Here is a 23,437-nt window from a genome sequence, read left to right as displayed (position 1 = left end):
CGCCTGGGCGGGGGAGAAAGAGGCAGCATCGCAGAAGCGTCACAGCCCGGCCTTTTCCCTCCATGGCAGATCGGCCGCGTCCCACTCTCAGGCTGATTTACGACTCCTAAAGTGGGAGCGTGGGGAGAGGGGGTGGGGTGGGTGAAAAGGAAGCCTATGCCGTCATCTCTGTGCGACACGAGGCAGGCGAAGAGTGGGAGACACGCAATCCCCTACGCGACCAATAGCGTTTGTTTTCATGGGCTGTCATGGCCTCCGCGGAAGGAGAGGTACGCTTGAATCCGCCCCAGGATCCCGCTCCGCCGAGGGATTCCTTCGAAGAACCGGTCGGAGAGGTCTTGAGAGGTTCCCTGCGTTCGCTGCTTCGGTTGATTGGGCAGGTTAGTAAGGAGGGAGGAATGAAGCCAGACCTCCAACTCGGCAAAGGGACGGGTATCTAGATGGCGGGTGTCTAGATCGCGGTCTTCCCAATGCCCGGGCGGGTGGAAGACTCCGGGATAGCGAGGTTGAGACGAGACTTGCTTGAAGGGACGAGGCAAGAAAGGTTGCCCCGGGTTGCTATAGGAATCATCCGAGGCGAGCAAAGGATGACCTAGCAGAGCCTCTGATTTCGGCTTGGCTTCGAGGAGGAACCGCGCTAAACGTAGCGAGCGCGCTTCTTCCCACGTTTTCTCCGACACGCCTTGAGATGCTTGTAAGAGCCTTCTCTGTGCATCGCCAGGTTATTGCGACTACTCTGAATAGGCTACAAGGAAGGAATTCGCGTCGTCTTCTTTGGGGGGGAATCATTGATTGAGATACAATTGGCAAGCATTCAAGATTTGGAGTATTTCCTAGAGGTTTCTTTCGTGTTTGATTTAGTTTTGAAATGATATCTTTCTTTGATGTGGTGTCTGTTGCTTTGTTCGCTTTCACTGTGACAGAATTACCAATGGATAATGGAGGCTTTCGGAATGGTAAATATAGTCTTATCCCAAAGGTGCTTTTTTCAAGAGGCAACTGGACTTTCTAGTTTTTCTTTGAAGACCTTTCGCTTCTCATCCAAGAAGCTTCTTCCACTCCTTTCTTTCCATTCCCCACCATCCAGTCAGAGCTGAAGAAGCTTCTTGGGTGAGAAGCGAAAGGTCTTCAAAGAAAAAAATAGAAAGTCCAGTTGCCTCTTGAAAAAAGCATTTTTGGAAACCTGGATGACTGAGAATCTCCATAGACATTTAAATATAGTCTGCCTTCCACAGCAGAGAAAAACAGTTGTGTCTCCATGTATGAGGGGTTACATGACTTTCACATACATACACATATACACACACCCTTGGGGGTGGATTGTCTGTTTTATCTTTTCATTTGTTTGTTCTATTTTTAAACCATTTCCTTGCTTGCTGATTGTGTAGCTGATATAGTCTGTCAGCCATGAATAACCAACAGTTCTGATCTAAAATGGATGCTGTTACTTTATCTAAAGAAGGGTAGGGGTGGGAAAACACATGGATTTCAAAAAGTTTTCAATATGTTTACATATGGTTTTAACTAAATGAGTATCTATGCACATCTATCTGTAAGTTTGAAATATTACAGCCGTAAGACTTAGGGAAAAAAAGTCTGGTTTTAAACTTTAATTTGTGTTCTCAAAGAACATGTACTCTTGAGTTAGGTGAAGTGTAATAAATGCAGTCCCATTCTCGAAATCTTCTTTTGCATCCTTGAAGGCTTTTTGCCTATTTCAGTTAAAAATAAGCACCTATTTATTTAGATACCATAATTCTAGTTATATTGCTACCATAGTAAATGATGTAGTATATTATTTTGATCATAAACTTTAAAAAGTATACTGAAAAGTTAGACGATGAAGAGAGAAGCCATAAGAATCTATACTATAAGAATGCTAGAAGCATTTGTTATAATGAGGAAGAAGCAAGAGAACTGTCAGCTATAATTTCAAGACTTGTAATATGTCTTTGCCACAATCCATTTAGTACAGGGGTGTCAAACTCACGTCACAATGGCGTCATATGATGTATTGGGACTTTTTCCCTCTTTGCTAAACTGGGTGTGAGCATGGCCAGCACATGATGCATCTAGCCCACGGCCCTGAAAGTTTGACAGCCCTGTTCTTAGTGGATGGAAATGAGGAGGGTGGGAATTAGTTGACTCCCTACTTAAAGTGACATTTTCTCCTTTGGATAAACAACTGGAATTTAATCTGGAAAACAAAAAATCTATTTTGTGGCCTTGGCTATATTTCAGACACTATTATACTTCCATGATCTGTTAACATTGTTACAAATGTACTTCACTCGTAATGGTTGAAAACAGTTTTTACAACTGAATACCACAATGCTCTGAATACTCAAAAGTAAGTCATTGAACTAAATTTGAATTTCTTCATACAGAATTGCAACCAAACAATTACATGAAGTTTGAAACAAATAGAAATACTTTAGATTTCTTTTTCTAATTAAAAACTGCTCTCTTGCATTCTGTATAACATATTAATTTTACAACTAAGTGAACTGGAAGACAAAATCATTGGAGTATGAAATACAGAATTAATTATACCAAAATATAGGATTGAGACCATATGTATTTGTAATATCCAACAACATCATATATCTTTACTTTTCTTTTACTACAATTATGATTAAATGAAGATATATCCTAAAAGACTTAAAATGTATGTTTTGTAAACTGCACAAGAAAAAAAGTCCTATGGACTTAGGAATACCTAAAATATTCTTGCTTCATAGGAACTTCTCATTCTGTGTTGCAGTTGCTGATGATATGAATAGGGGAAAGGCATTGGTAGCAACCAGAAATAGTATGATGATGATTGAGTTAAGCCAGAATATGTTATCATCTAGCTATATGTCCTCTATTTATTTAAACATTAGAAAATAGGAACTGCCCAAATCCTGTTGAGAAAGATGGACATATTTGCAAATCTATATATTTTGTCTGTGCCTACCATCCCTGTCCTATTGTTTCTTTTTTTCTTACTCGTATCCATTTCATGTATTTATAACCATGTTTCCACTTATACCTGTTATCTAATAATTGCTTGACAAAATAAAATAAATAAATAAATTTTAACTGTCATGTTTAGAATGATGACATTTTGTTATGTCCAACTATCAGTCTGCCAGCAGCAGACATTAAACATTAAAATGTTTTTTATTATAGTTTTAAATTGCTTGTTAGATTTATAATCTGTTGCTCTTTTAGAACAGGCATATCCTATGAGCCACAAACAACCCTGGACAGTTAGCAATGCAGCTGCACAAGATGATAAACTTTTAATATTTTGTGATGTTTTCTGATAGTTACCATCATATATATTATATTAGTAAAAAGGCTTTATTTAAATCAACTTGATGTCAGGATTCTGGCAGTTACCCCAATTAAATCATGAGTCTCGAGCCAAACTCCCAAATTATGATTTAAATCATAATTTTAAAGAGCAACTGTCATCTCTCTCGCAGTGGGTCCTCCTCTGACCCGCTGTTGACTCACCAACAGTCCCATTCACTTTAATGGGACAGCTGGTGATGCGGCAGTGACATAACAAGGTGAGGGATGTGGCGGGCAGCAGGTGAATAGATGCCCGCTAACAGGTGCTGCCATGATGGATCTGAAATGACAAGTGCTCTTTAAATGTAAGGACTCATTCTTGCTGCTAGTTAGAATCTTTAATATTATTATTTGTAAACAAAACGAAGGTTTCCTATTTAGAATGCATGTTATCTCAGTTTGCAGAGTTTGAATTTATCAAAAATTTAAATATTGCAGAATATACAGCCTCATACTACATAACTAAGCTCCATTTCATGTTGAATAAACTAAATTATTAATGTATCTTAAATAGAAAACTATCTTTAGATAGATTTTTACTCCAAAAGCATTTTATTAAAATAAATTTGATAAAAATAAAAACATCTAATTTAATTTTTTTTAAATCCAATTTAATTTTTTTTTAAATCCAGTTTTTTTTTTTTAAAAAAAGATCAGTTTTTATTCACCTGTGCTTACTTAATATAACACACACAGCACTTTCTTCAATTCAACAGTTCTAAACCTGTGAAGTAGATTGGGTTGAGGGTTGTAAGTAGCCTTAAATTTCCTATCAGTTTCCATGGTTGAATCTGGACTTCAATTTGTGTGGAAGTCAATCACTATACACAATTTCCCCAAATATGTTGGGGATCATTTGAAGCAATTTTAGATGAATATAGACAGAAGAGAGGAAAACATATTACATATTTTCACATCCTCTGCTCTTTACTCATACAGAAATCTGTTTATCGTAGATTAGATATATTAATTTATTTCATTTGTATCTCATCACATTCCCATAAAATTTTCAGCAGTTTTACAAGAATGCAAACATTAAAACATTTTTAGTCCAGTAAAATCCAAAAGCGTAAGGCATAAACCAGAAAAACCCGAGTCCCAAAACAGGAAACTGTTAGAAAATAATCTAGAGAAGACAGGTTTTAAGCCCAAAACATTGAGAGTAAGGCATATCTTTATGTGTCCTGAAGCTTGTGATCATTATGAATACCTCAATTTACCAACAAGCTGAAATTTGACAGCCACAGAATTCAGTGAGCCATGATTTCTGGAAAATGAGAAGAGTAATTTATTTTCAATAATCAAAACAAAGTTAATTGGTCTCCATTAAGATGTTGCTAACACCAAACCTGGCAAAGCTGAAATGAACTGTAATAGGATGTCTCCCCCCCTCCCCCCTGATTCACTCTACTGAATTACGTTTTGAGTGACAACTACAGAGTTTTCAGAAATACTAGTTTATAGAAATTCTCAGTCATCCAGGTCAGGGGTCGCCAACCTTTTGGACCTCAGGGACCACCAAGCTCATACTTTTAAATCCCGAGGACCAGTAATACGAATTTTTAAAAAAGATAATATATTTAATATAATTTTTATATTAAATATAAATTTAATATTTAAAAAATTGTTAATGTAAGAAATATATACAATATTTTTTTAAAAAAATATAAACATGCATATTTAATTATAACAAAATCATAAATGCTTAATCATAACTGTGGGGCAGAGCGAAGGGAAAGGAGGGGCCTCTCTCATCCTTTGGTGGGAAAGAGGATTTAATACTGCTGGGATTCAAAAGAAGCCACGTGGTGCTTGGAGACTGGGAAGACCTGAATGGGGAGGAACCGGCTCTTCCTCAAACGGAAGAAAAGCTGAGCCCCCCACCCAAATCTAGTCTCCTGTTATCTCATATCTCCTCCCAGCCAGGTGTGGCTGCTTGGAGTTGGGAGAGGGAAGGAGGGCTGGGCTGGAAGGGCTGAGGAAGACAGGCTCCTAATAACCAGGCAACACCCCCCTTCAGTCTTCACGTAAGAGAACACCCCTAGGCTAAGCTCTAGGTTTCTCCCGCCGCTTCCAAGCAGAGAAGGGTCCCACCCTGTCTGGAGGCCGAAGGAGGGGGGAGTTGAGCCCAAAAAGCTGGAGCCTGCACAAAAGGCTGGTTATTAGGAGCCTATGTTCCTTGGCACACTTTTGGTCTGGGCATTTGGTCTTCCTCCCCCCACCCCATGCTAAAGGAAAGCCAGCCGGGCTTCTCCTTCCCTCCTACCCTTCCCCCTGCTCTCTTCCCCCCACTCAATCCTACTTCAGGACAGAGGAGAGTGCGATGGAAATGCCAACACACATTTCTCTGACGCTCGCCCGCAATTCTTCGCATTCCTCCAGGCCTGGCTTGCTGAGGGGGGAGAGCAGCCCTGACGTCTCTGCTGCCCCCCATCGGAAAAGAAAGCAAGCAGAAACATAGCTCTTGGTGGGGCAAAAGAGCAGAGATCGGAAGGCACCAGCAACAGAAAGCAGCACTTTTCCAAGGCAGCGGCTTCCATCTTTTCTTGCCTGTACCTTCCTTGACCTCAGCTCTTTTGCCCCAGAGAAAGCTATGTTTCTGCTCACTTTTGCTGTGCTTTCCCCAGGAAGCTATGGCTGGGGCTGTGGGGAGGGACAGCTGAGCAGAGGGACGAGAAAACTGACGCCATCCTTGCCACCCCATTCCAGACCTCTGAACTGGATGGTGAGTGCAGACTTGCCCACTCTGCCCCCTCCCCCCCCACCTGGTACTTTTCCTGTCCTGGGCCATCCCTACAGCCCGCAGCCATTGAGGAAGAATCCAGGCCAGAAGAGGCAAGCTGGAGGGGAAGGGAGTGCCGCACAAATGCAAGTGGCGTTGCGCTCCTGCACCTTCCGCCCATCTCCATCGCCGTTTCAGCCCGCCTGTGCTGCCAGTCCCCTCTTGCTGCAACAGCACTATTACCTCATCCTGGCCGTCGAGGGCTGTGCTGCTTTTTGCAGGTTTGCACTTGGCCGAAGGGTGGAGGCCAACGGGTGGGCAGGCCATGTGGGCAGCCCAGCCTTGTGTTCCTGCACAGCCTGGATTAATTGCTTTGGGGGGAATATTTCTCTGCGGCCCACCAAAATTTTCTCATGGACCATCAGTGGGCCGCAGGCCACCGGTTGGCTACCACTGATACAGCTCATGGTTGTCCCAAAGGTGCTTTTTAAAGAGACAACTGAACTTTCTGGTATCTTCTTTGAAGATATTTTGTTTCTCATCCAAGAAGCAAAACGTCTTCAAAGAAAAATGAGAAAGTCCAGTTACTTCTTGAAAAAGCACCTTAGGGACTAAGAAGATAGATAATAAAGCACAGATTTTTATCCATAAATAAATTTGAGCTTGAACAATATAAAATATATTAATCTGCAACTGCATGCAACATATTGCAATAAAAATCCAATGTTTACAATAAGTATATTATGTAACAAGACATCTCCAAGTTTAATAATATTTTGCTTGATCAAGGTACAGATAGCTATCATCTATCTATATCTATCTCTTATCTCTCTCTCTCTCTCTCTATCTTTATTTCATTTTAGCTTTTATCAGTTTGTAATTTTTAAGGAAACTTCAAAAGGTTTTTTTCCCAATAACATGTTTTTACATCTTCTCTTATTTATTTTGTAAGCTACTTTCTCTAAGACAATACATTTCAAACACACTTTTTAAAAACAGACATATTTGCAAATTTTTACATTTGAAATAAACTTGTGGAAACATCCAGGAGAACTTTTCAAATCACTACTGCAAGCCTACCTGTTAAAAAATAAAATAGCTTTAATAGTTGGAAAAGAAGGGCTTTGTATTTAGTCAGATGGATTCTGAATATTTAATTTCAAAGAATTTGTGCAGCAATAATTATTGTCTTTAAAGTTTGTTATTGGGTCTTCTGATTGCCTGTATGGAAAGCAAGCGGCCAGACAAGGTGGGCCATTGATCTAATCTTGCATGGCAGTTCTTAGCTCACATTTTATTCAGATCTTACCTTCTAGTATAATTGCTAATGTTTTACATCATAACTTTTTGATGTTATGTGTTTGAATTTTAAAGTTTAACCTTGAGGAAGATGTGGTGAAAATTAACATAAACTGGGAGAAATTTCAAGGCATGTCACCACCCCAGCCTAAATTGCTCTTTACTGCTCTTCAGCAGCATATTTCCTCTTTACAGGTAAATGTTTCTTATTAAGCACTTTTCCAAAACCTAATTGCACAATTCAAACCTTAAATCCTGTACACTACTGTTAAAACTGATGTATTTGCAATAGTTGTAGCTAACTATGTGGAACACCAGAAATTCTTCACTTCCTAAAGGTCCTCACTGTTTCTAAGATAACAGGTTTATTGGAAGTATTGTGGAAATAATATTGCAAGCTGTTCTGGTTAAGTAGATTGGGAAAATGCATTCCTGTTGATTTCTGCACTTCCACTGTAAATGCAGTACATTTGTATCTGGGGTGGTTATAATTAAGCAATAACACGGCAGGTGTAAGTCACGCTAGGATAATGATTCCATGCGTTGGGTGAGTTCTGCAGTTTGTGGAGTGCTTTCAGTGGATCAAGAAGGGGCATTATCCCAGCATGATGCATCCTGGTGTATGTGCGTATCAGCAATTAACCTTAGTGCCAGCCCAGATCTTTTTAAAGGAACTTTTTTTTCCTCTGCCTAATGTTTCAATTTATCAAGTAAATAGTTTCAGTGTTACATCATTTTCATCTGATGCCTTTTAAATCTTTATTAAAGTTAAGTTGCATTGTTTGAATCTTGGCTCAATTACTAGTGCAAATCTTACGGCCTCTGCCTAGTACTCAGTGAGAATATATCCTTAATTGGTTTACTTTCCTGTCAAATTAGAATGTAATCTGTCGGCAGCATCGCCTTTGGGAAAAAATTACCACATTATTGGCACCATTTCAGTCAGTTCATGTGGCACCATAATAGTGGAAATTTTCAGCTGAATATTTCATCACTTTAAATGTACACATTAAAAGTAAATAAAATTGATTGATTGGAGACTGAGCAAAAACTAGTTCTTGTGAGTTTTTAGTTCACAGGAACTAAAAAAAATATGTTTACTTTTATAGAATCATCAATTTTATTATTTTCAAAATAAATAATGCTTACTAAAACTTATGTAGATTGGCATAGCGTAAAATCCTGTTTTCAGAATTTCCTGTCAATGGGAGCAGGAGAAATAATAATTGTTGCACAGCTCTTCCTTGTTTGTATTATTTGAAAGTACTCTTCAGGATTGTGTCATTATTTTTAAAACACAGAGGCATTAAAGAATTGTGGAGCTTTCATTTTTCCTGTATTTTATGACATAGTTGTAAAAAAAAATTAAAAAAAAATTACGGTTTTTAAATTAAAGCAAGAAGAAATATAGAAATAAAGAGCATTTGTTTTTCAAATATTGGCTGCACTGGGATAGGTATGAATCTGGAACAGGATATTTACTTTCTCTCCTGTGTTTTCGGTGGCTGCCCTTTCAAGTGGAGATGCTGTCAGTGATGTAATGCTAAAGTAAAACCTTTAACAGAATGAGAGTCTTGGCTCTCATATTAAGGAGGAAAATGCTTAAGCCTTAATGTTCTGAGTAAGCATTTGAATGACATGTAAATTAAGTGGTATTGGTGCCAAAAGCTGCTGCTTTGATTTGGTACAAAATAGATGAGTAACAGACAGATTTGCTCTGATAGTCTGAGCTCTCTAGAGGTTTTTTTTTTTTTTTAATAATACACAGATTAGTAAAAGGCAGTGATCAAAAGGGCAGTGACACTTTGAGATGCGATATTTCAATTCTTATTTGATTAGATTATGTACACAATAATGAGAACATATGGTCTCTGAAATTATTTTAAGGAGTTTTAGAAATCTCAGCTTTTTAAAAAAAAAAATGTTCTGTTGCTTTAAATCAATTCTTTTTCTCTCCTATTACCTAGCTTTTTGTGGAAAAACTTCAGCCTTTGATTAAAGAAGAAAATACTTCGCCCATGTATAATTTTAGTAAGACAGAATATGGACATTTTGAAAGTAGTTCAGATGTAATAGATAAAGATCTACAGAAGGAAATGAAACCTACAGCCAGTGGCTCTGCATATCTGAAAGAAGGTCCTTTTGGTTTTGACCCAGAAATAGTTCAAATAAAAGCCGGGAAAGCTGAAGTAAGTGAATGTCGGACCATTTCTTCCTATCAAGTCAAAATCCTTTCAGTCTGAATAATGAATACTAAATAAGTTGTTTCTTACCTACAGATTGAAAGACGAATATCCGCCTTCATTGAAAGGAAACAAGCTGAGATCAATGAAAACAATGTCAGAGAATTTTGCAATGTTATGGATTGTAATCAAGGTAGCTATGCAGCCAAATGGTTTCTTGCAACATCACCATTTTTCTTCCCCTCTTCCTCAATAAAGACTCCTAAAAAGGGAACTAGATTGCCTGTTAACAATGAGAAAAATATTGATTAAACAAAAAATTAGATGTTTTTATTTCTTGTAATAGATCTATACCATTTATAATAACATTCCAACTGACCCCCAAATTATTTCTTTCCAAGTATATCTACGGAAAAAGCACCTTTGGGTTTTCCAAATATATATAGTCTTTTAGCCAGTTTCCTAGAATACAATGCAGCTGATATGTATTTTTATATAGGACTTGGATTGTAATTTATATGGGAATAAACCCCACTCAGTTTAGAACCAAAACATGGAATAAAACAGAAAATAACGATCTATTCACATTTCAACAAATGTATTAATGCAGTGAATAGGAGTAAAATATTTCCAAATTGAAATTTTGTTTAAAATAGAAAAGCTTGTTAAAAATAAGAGAATTCCATTTAGCCTTTTTCTTAATAGCATTCCAAATTACTTTTGGTTAAATGTGGAGTTTGCTAATTTGACCTTTTTTAATGACTACCATTTATTTAGACCAAATTTCTAGCAAGAGTGGTAGGTGTGGTCCTCTTGGTGAATTTTCTAACAAAACATTGATATGATGGGTTGTCATTACACAAAAGTCTGTTTTTAGAATTACATTTCATTCATGCTACACCAGTGAGCTCAAATCATGTTACTAACCTGCCATCTTTCCAGGTTAAGAGTCTTATTTACTCGATATTAAAAGTTGGCTTGTTAAATAAAAGATAGAAATTTGATATCCATATTATGACTATTAAAATGGATTAAATAAAATCCAGTTATCAAGCACAATTTTCTAGTTATAAGTAAAACCAAAAACAAATCGTGACTCATGTATGATACAAGACATTTTCTTCTTAGAAACAAAAAAGACTCTAGCTTTCAAGAGATCATATATACCTGTTCCTATCATAAGTGATTTTCATTTCAGACAGTAAATATACACTGCTCAGAAAAATAAAGGGAACACAAAAATAAGACATCCTAGATCTGAATGAATGAAATATTCTTATTAAATACTTTGTTCATTACCTAGTTGAATGTGCTGACAACAAAATCACACAACAATTATCAATGGAAATCAAATTTAGCAACCCATGGAGGTCTGGATTTGGAATTACACTCAAAATTAAAGTGGAAAAAAACACTACAGGTTGATCCAACTTAGATGTAATGTCCTTAAAACAAGTCAAAATGAGGCTCAGTAGTGTGTGTGGCCTCCACATGCCTGTATGACCTCCCTACAACGCCTGGGCATGCTCCTGATGAGGTGGCGGATGATCTCCTGAGGGATCTCCTCCCACACCTGGACTAAAGCATCCCCAATTCCTGGACAGTCTGTGGTGCAATGTAGTGGTGGATGGAGCGAGACATGTCCCAGATGTGCTCAATTGGATTCAGGTCTGGGGAACGGGCGGGCCAGTCCATAGCATCAATGTCTTCATCTTGCAGGAACTGCTGACACACTCCAGCCACATGAGGTCTAGCATTGTCTTGCATTAGGAGGAACCCAGGGCCAACCGCACCAGCATATGGTCTCACAAGGGGTCTGAGGATCTTATCTCGGTACCTAATGGCAGCCAGGCTACCTCTGGCGAGCACATGGAGGGTTGTGCGGCCCCCTAAAGAAATGCCACCCCACACCATTACTGACCCACTGCCAAACCGGTCATGCTGGAGGATGTTGCAGGCAGCAAAACGTTCTCTACAGTGTCTCCAGACCCTGTCACGTCTATCACATGTGCTCAGTGTGAACCTGCTTTCATCTGAAGAGCACAGGGCGCCAGTGACGAATTTGCCAATCTTGGTGTTCTCTGGCAAATGCCAAGCGTCCTGCACGGTGTTGGGCTGTAAGCACAACCCCCACCTGTGGACGTCAGGCCCTCATACCACCCTCATGGAGTCTGTTTCTGGCCGTTTGAGCAGACACATGCACATTTGTGGCCTGCTGGAGGTCATTTTGCAGGGCTCTGGCAGTGCTCCTCCTGTCCCTCCTTGCACAAAGGCGGAGGTAGTGGTCCTGATGCTGGGTTGTTGCCCTCCTACGGCCTCCTCCACGTCTCCTGATGTACTGGCCTGTCTCCTGGTAGTGCCTCCATGCTGTGGACACTACGCTGACAGACACAGCAAACCTTGCCACAGCTTGCATTGATGTGCCATCCTGGATGAGCTGCACTACCTGAGCCACTTGTGTGGGTTGTTGACTCCGTCTCATGCTACCACTAGAGTGAAAGCATTCAAAAGTGACCAAACCATCAGCCAGAAAGCATAGGAACTGAGAAGTGGTCTGTGGTCACCACCTGCAGAACCACTCCTTTCTTGGGGATGTCTTGCTAACTGCCTATGCTTTCCACCTGTTGTCTGTTCCATTTGCACAACAGCATGTGAAATTGATTGTCAACCAGTGTTGCTACCTAAGTGGACAGTTTGATTTCACAGAAGTGTGATTGACTTGGAGTTACATTGTGTTGTTTAAGTGTTCCCTTTATTTTTTTTTGAGCAGTGTATTTGTTTCCAAATGAAATAATTTATTTATTATACAAAGTATTTTATGTAATATTTGATATAACTTAACAGAAATGAGCACTATGTTTCTTGCTAAAACCTTTATTTCTTTACTTAGAGAAAAATGGCTTGCTTCAAAATAAAAATTTGATCCAAATTATTTTGATAGTGATTTTCAGTTATGAAAATTATCAAAAAAAAATATCTCCATGTATTGTATATAAAATATATTTGTTTCAATTGAATTGATTAAATAATGCATATTTTATTGTATATTCTAATGTGTATTTTGTAATATTACATCTTAGAAATATGCACTTTTTATAAATATAAAAAAGTTTTTAGGTTTTTTATATATATTTTCACTTTTTATAAAAGGTGAGGAAAGGGTTTGACTGTTCTTCTGACTTAACTGAAATTAGTGTATTTTTAAGATTGTTTACATTTTCACCAGTATACAATCCTGTGCCTATATATTTGGGCTAAACCTTACAGACTTCAGTATGATTTTCTTTGGGCAAATATATATTACAAGGCTCTGCAAAATTATTTCAATCCTGTGTATAAATGAAAAGTAGTAAAAAATACTTTTCAGATTAGAATCTTAGTAAAAACATATCTGTAGACATTCCAGAATTATTCTTGTTATCCTCTGTGTCTGACAAACCAAGAACGTAGTTAAAGTAAGGTAAGCTTAATCAGACATATCAAGCCATAATCATTTATATCCTTATAATTTTAGCAAATTTACTGAATTAAGCCATGATGTCTTGTAGTTTAGGCATAATTTCTGAATTCAATATTTTTTTACTTTGTTGAACATTTGGAATGAATTCTGAGCTCCCTAAGTGGTTGAAATGATGAATTTTTTTTTTTTGTTCAAAACATCTTTAGAAAACAGCTGTGCTAGAACTGACGCAGTGTTTACACCTTATCCAGGTTTCAAAAGTCATGTGAAGGGTAAGTACTATTATATCTTTCTCTGCCCACTTCTCTAAGAGCTAATTAATAAAGGAAAGAGAAGCCTCTTCAGTTTCATTAAATATATTTTTGAACTATTTCACTGTATTCTGTAAATGTTCATGTTCCTTTCTTTATATATTTCAAAACAAATCACTGTTGCTAAGTGTTTATCTTAGATTCTGGTAATTTGATAAGCCAACAGCAAGCGATTTTTCAGCTTCAATAGACTTATATCTTTATATTAAATGTGTGCAGAAAGAAATACTGGAAAACTTCATGGAGGGAAGTGTTGAATAATCGAAGAGATTCTAAAACTGCAGATTTAAGTACACCAATTAACTTTTGCTGAATTTAAGTTCTTGCTTGGAACAAATTTTACAAATAAATCAAGCTGTGAGCATTTTAGTTAATGATCATGGGTCATTGTTTGGGAAAGAGTCAAAACTCTCTTCCGTCTCTATTGGTTAGTTCAAATTTTCCATTTTGAGGCGCTCTCTCTCTCTCTCTCTCTCTCTCTCTCTCTCTCTCTCTCTCTCTCTCTCTCTCTCTCTCTCTCTCTCTCTCTCTCTCTCTTATATATATATATATATATATATATATATATATATATATATATTTATATATATATATCTTTGGTTTTATATATATATATATATATATGGCATTCAGCTTTGTTCGGGTATTTTCCCACGTCATTGTAGTTGTGCTTTTAAAGTTGTAGTGACGTTTCGACAGAATCTCATCTGCCACCATCAGGCTTCTGTAGAATTCAATATTCTGTAGAAGCCTGATGATGGCAGATGAGATTCTGCCGAAATGTCGCTACAACTTTAAAAGCACAACTACAATGACGTGGGAAAATACCCGAACAAAGCTGAATGCCATACATGTAAGTACCTGCGAAAACTTAAGAAAATTATATCTATCTATCTGTCTATCTATCTATCTATCTATCTATCTATCTATCTATCTATCTTTGGTTATTCGGGTTTTCTCCCACGTAAGATTAGAAGTATCTAGGCAACGTTTCGATGAAGTCTCATTCATCATCTTCAGGCTTCTGTCTTCGGCTCTGTGCTTCTCAGAGTGAAAACCCAAATAACCAAAGATCTACATACTAATACCCGTGAGAACCTCAGAAAATATAAATATATATATTTGTTTTTTTAAAAATATTTTTCTCCCTCTGTATTATAACTGTTCTATTGTATTTGAGTTTTATTGTATATTGTGGTCATGATATTTGACTAGCTCATTTAATTACTATTAATGAACAGTAACAATGACATTACATCAACCATCTTAGGCTCACAGAGGAAAAATGAGACAGAAATTTTCAAGTAAAAGATTTAGTGGCTTGCTGTTTTAAATAAAGGACATGAAAAGTTCAGTCAGTAATGTTTTTATTATTATTTTATCATGAAGAAATTGTCTAGACAGTGTCAAGTAAAATTGCCCTTTAATTTTTGTGAGCTATCTGCTGTAGCATTTGCTATTTATGTCCCAAAGGTGCTTTTTCAAAAGGCAACTGGACTTTCTTTGTTTTTCCTTGAAGACATTTTGCTTCTCATCCAAGAAGCTTCTTCAGTTCTGAAGCTTCTTGGTTGAGAAGTGAAATGTCTTCCAGGAAAAACAAAGTCCAGTTGCCTTTTGAAAAAGGACCTTTGGGACAACCATGACCTGAACAACCAAGAATCTCCATAGACATTTGTTATTCAGGTTAGAGATGGTATTCTTAGATATGAGAAACAGCTGAGTAACAAATATTAAATGGAATCCTGAAGTTTATTTGACAGTTGACATGTAATTCAAAACACTTAGGTTGGATTCACATTGTGCTAAGCCATGGTGTATATCTATTTTATTTTGGTTTAGCATCTTGGTGAACCTAACTCCTGTCATGTATAAATGATAGCTTATAATTTAGCATGTTGAATATTGCTATTCAACTTGCTAAATGACGGCTTATTTTGTAAACTATGATAAAACAAAGCTTTCATTAGTTTTAGTCCTAAATAGTTGTGACTTTATCATATTGAAAATATATTTCTACATACTGTCTATTATTGGCATATAGAAAAATGTATAGTATAACCGATATTTTGACAAACTCATTTTGATTTTGAAATGTAGCAATATTTTTGAGCCTGAATTATACAAGAAATAGGAATGTTTAGTTTTTTACAAAAGAAAGTAGACAATCTAGATAAAATACCTCTCACTGGCCATTGTAAAAAAATAGTCATATATTTTAAGCAGGAGATAGCTATGTCTGAGGTTGATAGCTTCTGTCAGGATATAGTATTGGAAATAAGTTCCATTTAATCCAATGGGTCTTTCAGCTACAAGGCTGTGAACAGATGGACTTACTCAGTCCTGTTATTTGGAATAATATTAACCTTGTACATTTAAAAATCCCAGTTTCTCGAGTTATAAATACTTATGGACCTCAGACTAGAAATGAAGATGCCCAGGTTTCCAACCATAATGCCAACACTCATTCTCATGATTGTGGAAATCAAGCAGTAGAAGAGAGGCTACAGAACATCGAAGCACATTTAAGGTTACAAACAGGTGAGTAGAATGAGTTTATAGCTGAATTCTAAACTGTAATGTCTTTCAGCAACAGCCAGCAAAAGTGAAATTTCATCCTGTGTCTCTTACTTTTGTGCCATAGAATTTTTACTGAGACAAAGGTTGAAATGGATTAGAGTGGTAAAATCTGGATAGTAAATGTATTGATGTACAGCATCGTATGATACATTTCTTCTCTATTTTGAACCATTTTTTCCCACCACGAGTTTCAGGAATTATTTAGAGTTTTCATAGTAAACATATCATCCAATCCTTCACATTGCTTTCTGCTAGTGGCCTGATAGTGGTAAATAGGTCAGTGGCTATTGAACTAAATGACCTTTAAATTATTAAATATAAGAACTATCGTCTTGTTTTTTCTCCCCTATTTTAGACTATTTTCGGCTAGTTATTTGGAATAATTATTCACTGTATGGAAACAAAGATTTGTGAACCCTTGGGTTTTTTCCCCCCTTGTTTGACCTCCCATTATATTTTTCACTACTTTGCCAAGGGACAGCCTGGTCTAGTTATAATGCATGCAAATGTTGTTGTTTTTTGGCTGAATGGATAACATTGTTATTAAGCTGTTTTAATGAAATATGAACATATTTAATTCATAAACTTATTACATAACTCTACATTGGATCTTGGTGATAATCTATAAAATTTAATTGATGCCTTTTGGCAAATTATGACTATCAATACAGCATTTGTATAAAATATTAAGGTACTATTGATATGCAAATACACAGTATAGCAATAAATTTGTCATAAAGATCATAATCAAAATAAAATAAAACTCCTGCATTTAGAGTCATTGTGCAAGAACCCCCAGTGATCTAGCCACTTTAATATTCCTGCTTTGTTGAACAGAAAGTGGAAAATAACATGAAGAAATTTGATCTTTTTAATTTTTCAGATTGGGTTCACAGCTATATTTGGAACCTCTAACCCATGTACATAAAGAATTGACAAGCAAGCTTTATGATGTCCCAGCAATTTATTGCATTAGAATATAGTTTTGGGCCATGTCTTTCTCCTTTATTTACTCTTTTATCCTCACATCTTGGCTGAAATGTTAATCTGCCTCTGAAACCTTCCTATTTATTTTTAAAATTGTCCTAGTCATGATATATTTTTGATGCTTTTCCTTTTTAACACTTCACTGTAGGTGGACCGGTGCCCAAAGATATTTATCAGAGGATAAAAAAGCTTGAAGATAAAATTCTTGAATTGGAAGGGATGTCTCCTGAATATTTTCAGTCTGTGGTAAGTAGTGTTATTAAGTCTTTGGTACCATATTCTAAATGTCTTGAATGGGAATGTCTAAATGTCTTGAATGTGTATATTTGGACCCAGAGTCTTCGAAACAGCCTTGTTCAGTTCATCTGAAGTGATAGCTCTGCATGGTGATTTCCATCAAGGTCAATTGAGCTATTAACAGACACAGGAATTCTGTGTACACACTGGGAAATTCATGGGGTGTTGTTTCAATAAGATTGATTAGCTTTTTTAAAGTGTCCAGAGTGTTTTCCACTTATATAACTGTGAAGATTTTGTCCTAAGAGCTGATCTATTAAACAGCTACACGTACCACACATGTACCACACAGTTCCTATTTGGGTCCTCTTTCTAGTTAAAAACCAACACTCCAGTTCAGTGAAAGGGAGATAACAGTTAAAAAATTAAGACATTATAAATAAAAATCTTTTTTCTCTAATTTGCTTTTCTTTTTACAGAGAAGTAGGGAAGGGGGGAGAGAAAGACAGAGAGAGAGAGAAGACTGAGCAACGTGCATTGAATCCTTTCAGAAAGATTAAAATAGCAAAGATAATTTGTATAATAGAGCACTTTGTTCCTTATCTGATGGGAGATGAACATGCACTCCAGAAAAACTTAGAGAGGTTACATGAGAAAAAAATTAGCTGCTCAGTAATTCCCATTCATAAAAATGTAGGTCTTCTAGAGGAAGAGAATAGTTACTTTTTATTAAAACTATAGTACCATTGCTAATGACATATTGCATATTTGAATTTTTAACAGAATTTGTCTATGAAAAAAAGAAAAATTCAACAAAATCAAGTGAGTCTATTTATTACATTAATATGTGCTTACAGTTACAAATTTAGAGAGGCTTTCCTAATTCATGAAATGGGGAGGGGTGTATGTTTAATTTACTTAGAATCTTCTTCCTGTCTGTCACCCAAAGGGTTACATGCATATTCTAGTTCATCTTCCTACAATATTAATGTCAGAGTAAAATTTGCTTGACAGGCTTAGCAATTCTAAGCTTTGCGCAGCAATGTAGCCAGAGTGAAAAACTTTCTTGTCAGGGATGTTTAAATTTGGTTCTTAGATTGCTGATTTAATTAAACAGCAGTTGTACCACAATTTTCAAGGTGTGAATAGTGCTGATAGGGACAGTTCTCATGCCAACTCACTTACGTAGCCAACTCACATAAAAAGCATCAGTTAGCAATTGCCTGTTTGTGTGAAAAACTTACCAGAAGGATTTGGTGCTTCAGGTTCAGTGAAGCTGAAAAGGTGCTTTAGATCATGCAGCATTACAAGAAAGGTGAAACTGCCCATATATCCTGAAGATTTTTTTCCCCATGTTATTTCTGAAGCATTAATTAGCAGTTTCATGGATTCCACACAAATCTGAATCTGACTGAAGCAGTTTTTATTGAAATAATAATCTTCAATATTTTTCTAAGATTGGCTTTCTATGTATAAGGTCAGCATTTTGTTTAACTGTTCTTAAATAATTTGAAAAAAATCAATGGACAAAGTCTTTTTTTCTGAGTGTTCTAATACTAAACATTTTAAATTGTCATAGAGATTTTCCTGCTATAGACGTTAGTGTTTAAGTCAGGAATTAACTTTGTGTTCATAAGAGCTACACAATATTTCGAAAACAATTTGGAAAATTGTTGAAACACGAGGAAGCATGGATGTAGTACCTGCATCTTTTAAAATGGCTTCCCTGCCTCAGGATTTGTAGCTGCTTTCTTTAACTGCCATGTAATACTGACAAAAACGTGGCTGCTTTAAAAAGTTGCAGGTAGGTGCTACATTTCTATTCAGATGCACCTTTTTGTAATTGAATCCAAAGTTTTGACAGATTTGATATCCATGTGACTCTCACACATATATCTAATGTTAGCTTTAGTGCTATTGTTACTTTGAATTTCAGCTCACTTTTTAAAAATTAGATTAAATGTTAGCCGAAGATCACTATATAAAATCAGGGTTCATATCATGGTTTGAAATCTAAGTTTAAATTACTGTTGCCACCAAGTAATCTTGGATTCCAGACCATGATATTCTTTAAATTAAGGAAGCTTTGAAACTGGTGTGGAAGATTGTAAATATGTTGTTGTTCATCCTTTCTCCAGAATATTAACTCTATGCTTGCTCTCAAATTATTTCTTAATTTAAATGTTTTTGCTACTAATTCATGATACTGAGCTCCTATCTTTTTCTTAACGGCAGAACTATACTCTGACTGAACTTGATGAGAAGATCAATGCACTCAAACAAACATTGCTGAGAAAAACAACTGAAGGGAGGCCCAAAGTGGTAAATCAGTTTCTTTGATTTTGGCAATGAGACTCCATTATACTTTCATGCATATTTAACCTTTTTAAACTGAGTATTCTTTATCTAGCTTTTATGGTGGAAACTAAATATGCACATGAATTTATCTAATTCTTATTGGAAACTTGGATTAAGTAAACTATTATTCATCTAGACTGAAAAAAAAATGAAGAATGTTTTGGAAGTAGAATTATAAATATCTCTTTTCCATTAATGGGAAGGTGGATCTGTGGAATTTTTAGTAGAAAAAATATATATTGTTTTTATGATTCATGTGCTATGCTGATGGAACAAACAAATTTCTATTGAAATATAATTCTGGCAAGGAATGTTACTGAAAATATGACTGTGTAGTTCACATGGTACCTTTAAAGAGGTAAAGATTCTCCTGGTGGAGAGGAAGAGACCATCTGTAAGAAATTTCTTCATTTCTTCATTCACTAATAGCCTATTTTGTATGAAATTCATTCATCTTGTTAAGAGAAGCAGTACTCACCAAGGCATACTCATCCTTGTCCAATCAAACGATGGCAATAGTCATCCCAGCCAATGATTGCTCACACTGACTGGTGTTTTGAAATCTTAAGACGAGTGTTCTTAGTTTGTTCTGAGTAGGGTTTCTACAGGTAATATTTCTAGTGGGGGAGGAGGGGGGGAGAGAGGCAGCATTGAAAGAAAGAAAAAGGGCAGTTACATTCTGAGGTCTTCATAAAGAGCCAGAGTATACATGTTGACATTACCTACTTCATCCCTTACCTTCCTGCCAGTAGAATTTGTGTTCAATCTCTGGCCTATTTTCATATCACATTTCTCAATAGATAATGGAACAATATTCCTTTCCTCCTCTCCAAAATGCTTTGATTGGTATAATACCAAACTTAGAGTAAGTAAATAAAAAACGTTGAGTGCTCTTATTAAAAAAAATCATTTATCCCAAAGCACCGGAGTAAATATTTTTTCCCTGTCTTTTCTGAAGGTGGACCTGATTGAGGGAAATGAGTTTGATCCCAAAACATCTTTGAAGGACTAATGTTGCAGTTACCACCTTCAAACGTCTATGAAAACTACCGTACTTTCATTAGGATCTGCCATGTAAAATGTGTTCTTTTCTTCAACAATTGATTTACAGTGAGGGGCACCGACACATCTTGCCATCTCCAAAATGTGCCTTTTATTCTTGCAGATTTCAGTGAAATGAAGCAGGCCATATATCAGTGGCCTGTAACTAATACGTTCAGGTATGTCACAATTTGTAAGTGTAAAAAATGGTTGTAAGTCACTTTTCAGTGCCATTGTAACTTTGAATGGTAACTAAATGAACTGTTGTAAGTTGAGGACTAGCTGTATATGGTTGTAGTTGAAGAGAATTTTAAAATTCCAATTAATTTGAAATACAAGCAAATGGTTTAAATAAGCCTGGGTTTTAGGATAATGTTAAATCTCTGTTTATCAAGCATACTGATGCATGTTATCAGTTAGGATCAAATTATCAAAAGGAATACTGAATTCTGCTTATCTGGCCAGTAAACTAAAATCTGTAAAACAGCTGCTACTTTGAGTACTATAACCTTTGGAGGAACAGTCGATTTTTGTAAAGGAGCTAATTTACACATAGGGCTACCCCAGTCATGGAATGTTGTCCCAAAGGAGCTATGAAAGTTTCCATTGGCTTGTATTCTCTCTCAATTAAATAATGCTACTGTTTCTTTGGAAGTTTTGATATTGTCTAATGCAGTTCAGTGTAACCGAAATACATTATAAAGCACTAAATAAAAATATTGAAGAACAAAACTGAAGAGAGAAAAAAAGAGAAAGCAAAATATTACACAGATGTGACAGGTTTTAATAGAATTCAGAGAAAGCACACAGTGATAGTGATTAATCATAGTTGACTCTGAGCCAATCAGCTAATGTATTTCAAATTTTAAGTGCTAATTTGGACAATAAATTTGGAAGAAAGAAGAAAGTGAAATGTGCAGTCTGCGAGGGGATCGGAGTGAAAGATGTCTCAACTCATCAGATTTTTTTTAATGTCTTTTGCTTGATCTTCTAGGTGGTCATGAGTGACTAACATATTCTGTGGCTCCCTTAATATATAGAAAATATGTCGAATTTTGTATTTGGATCAAAAACTCCCATATCATCCATGCTCTATTACTGAAGATGATGGATATATATGAAAATTACATTTCTCAAAACGTAATTGAATTCTCAGTAGTAGATCCACCTATATACATTGCCATTAAAGCTTTTGTCTAGTAGCAAGAGATCCTACAAAGAGCCATCTAAAAGGTTTAGCATTACTCTTTTTATTCTTCAGTGTAAATTCAAGCAATTGTAACATATATTGAGCAATAATTTTTTAACACAAAGGGATTCTGCCTAGCATGATTTAAGAAATACACCTCCTCCGCACTTCATATTTCAAACCAGTTTTGTCTATGTCATAATCTCACGGGCCTGTGAATTAGATCCTGTGAATTATAACTGGAGTGTATTAGAATGTTCTTCATTTTACACACAATAGTAGCACCCTTTATTTGAATCTATACAAGTGATTCAATGCTTGTAAAATCAGTATCCAAGGGAAGAGGATAATTATTCTTGCCCTCTTCAAGTGTGTGTGCTTTGATGCCTGAGAATGGAAGGGGTGATTCTCATCTATATTAACAGAATAGGAAGAACACTAGAATTTCACAGCCTGAACTACAGGATAGAACATTTTACAAAGGAGTAAAGTCTGCTTTCTTCCATGTATTTCAGTTATCTGTGTGTACAGCTTCAAAGAGCCACTAGTACTGGTTTGGTTATTATGATGTCTATTTTTATAATGTCTTTCATTCCGAATAGAATAACTGTCAATAACCCTATATAAATCTGTCTGGTTTGTATTCTTGTTCTTTGTTTATTTTGTAAATTGCCCACAATAATGGTAGATCAGGATTTCATATGCAAATAAATAAATGACCACATTGTCTCATTTTGTAAAAGCCATTTGAAATTGTAACAATTTGTGCTGTTTAAAAATAGTATTTTTTAAAATCCTATTTGAATACTGAAGTATTCCCAATGGGTAATCTAACATATTGATTGGTCTTAGTGTTGTTGTCTAATTCTGGAATATCTGCTTTGCAGTCAGTCCTTCAGGGAAAGGAGTGGTTCATCTCTAGGAGACTAATTTTCTATAGCTGAGTGCAGGATTTTAATAAATAAACCCAAAAGTGAAGTGCCTATTTGAACAGCCCTCATATCAGCAGGAAATATGAGTGGCTTGGGAAATTTGAACCATTCAGTATTCTGTCTAACATTGTTAAGAACAGTAATAGATTTTTTTTTCCTCAATAAACATAAGTGATCTCTTTGTTTGATTTTAATTAAGGAACTGTACTACCACTGAGTAGTTTTCACTCCTAAATGCTAAGCAAATAATTTAGAATAAAAACCTAAGAGGTAAGCAGATTTTTAAATGAATAAATAAAATTATGCTTGTCAAAGAGAGAACACACAGACACAAAGCTCCCACTGAACCAACCCTACCATTAGTCAGAGGGAGCCAATTCTTAAGTAGCACATGCAGCACGAAGGGGTCATATAATAAAAAGCTTTTTATTGGGTAGAATTAGGGTTGCTAGATGTGGGCTGCAAAAATCTAGACAACCAGTAGATGGCAGCAAACATTTCTGCTCCCATCTAGAGATCATGTGGAATATTAGAGTCCAGGTGTAGTTAGGCCTAAAGAATGGTGAGTGTGACTGAGCCTGACCTAAACAATTCTAAGTATATGCATCTTCAAGTATGGGACAAGTTGATTTTTCTCTTTTGTTGATTTTAATTAAAATGACGTTTCTGAATAAGGGAGATTTCAAATTGTTATACATCATCACTATGGGTATAAACATGTCAGTTTTGAGGGAAGATGCAGTCAACACATTTCTAAAAAATGATGTGTTCATATAGCAGATGATAATATAAAACAAAA

At 36.1% G+C, this 23,437-nt stretch overlaps 1 protein-coding gene across 2 annotated transcripts; it reads left to right on the top strand.

The window, feature by feature from the left end:
- The first annotated feature begins 214 nt into the window (after positions 1-214).
- On the top strand, positions 215-22,452 carry MBIP (MAP3K12 binding inhibitory protein 1). Of its 2 annotated transcripts, XM_026711225.2 has the most exons (10): positions 215-380; positions 7,439-7,558; positions 9,331-9,552; positions 9,643-9,739; positions 13,213-13,278; positions 15,703-15,855; positions 17,030-17,127; positions 17,902-17,940; positions 19,354-19,440; positions 20,435-22,452. In XM_026711225.2, the coding sequence occupies exons 1-10, from the start codon at positions 249-251 to the stop codon at positions 20,486-20,488; spliced, it is 1,068 nt and encodes a 355-aa protein (XP_026567010.1). In that variant the 5' UTR covers positions 215-248; the 3' UTR covers positions 20,489-22,452. The 2 variants fall into 2 exon arrangements, with proteins under 2 accessions (XP_026567010.1, XP_087778040.1); XM_087921914.1 differs by lacking the exon at positions 7,439-7,558.
- Positions 22,453-23,437: the final 985 nt, after the last annotated feature.

This window comes from Pseudonaja textilis, chromosome 1 (assembly GCF_049901715.1).
Source record: "Pseudonaja textilis isolate UNSWEBS1 chromosome 1, rPseTex1.2, whole genome shotgun sequence".
Lineage (NCBI taxonomy): Eukaryota > Metazoa > Chordata > Lepidosauria > Squamata > Elapidae > Pseudonaja > Pseudonaja textilis.
Note: the sequence above shows the minus strand (reverse complement) of the source record. Positions and strands in the feature narration are given on the sequence as shown.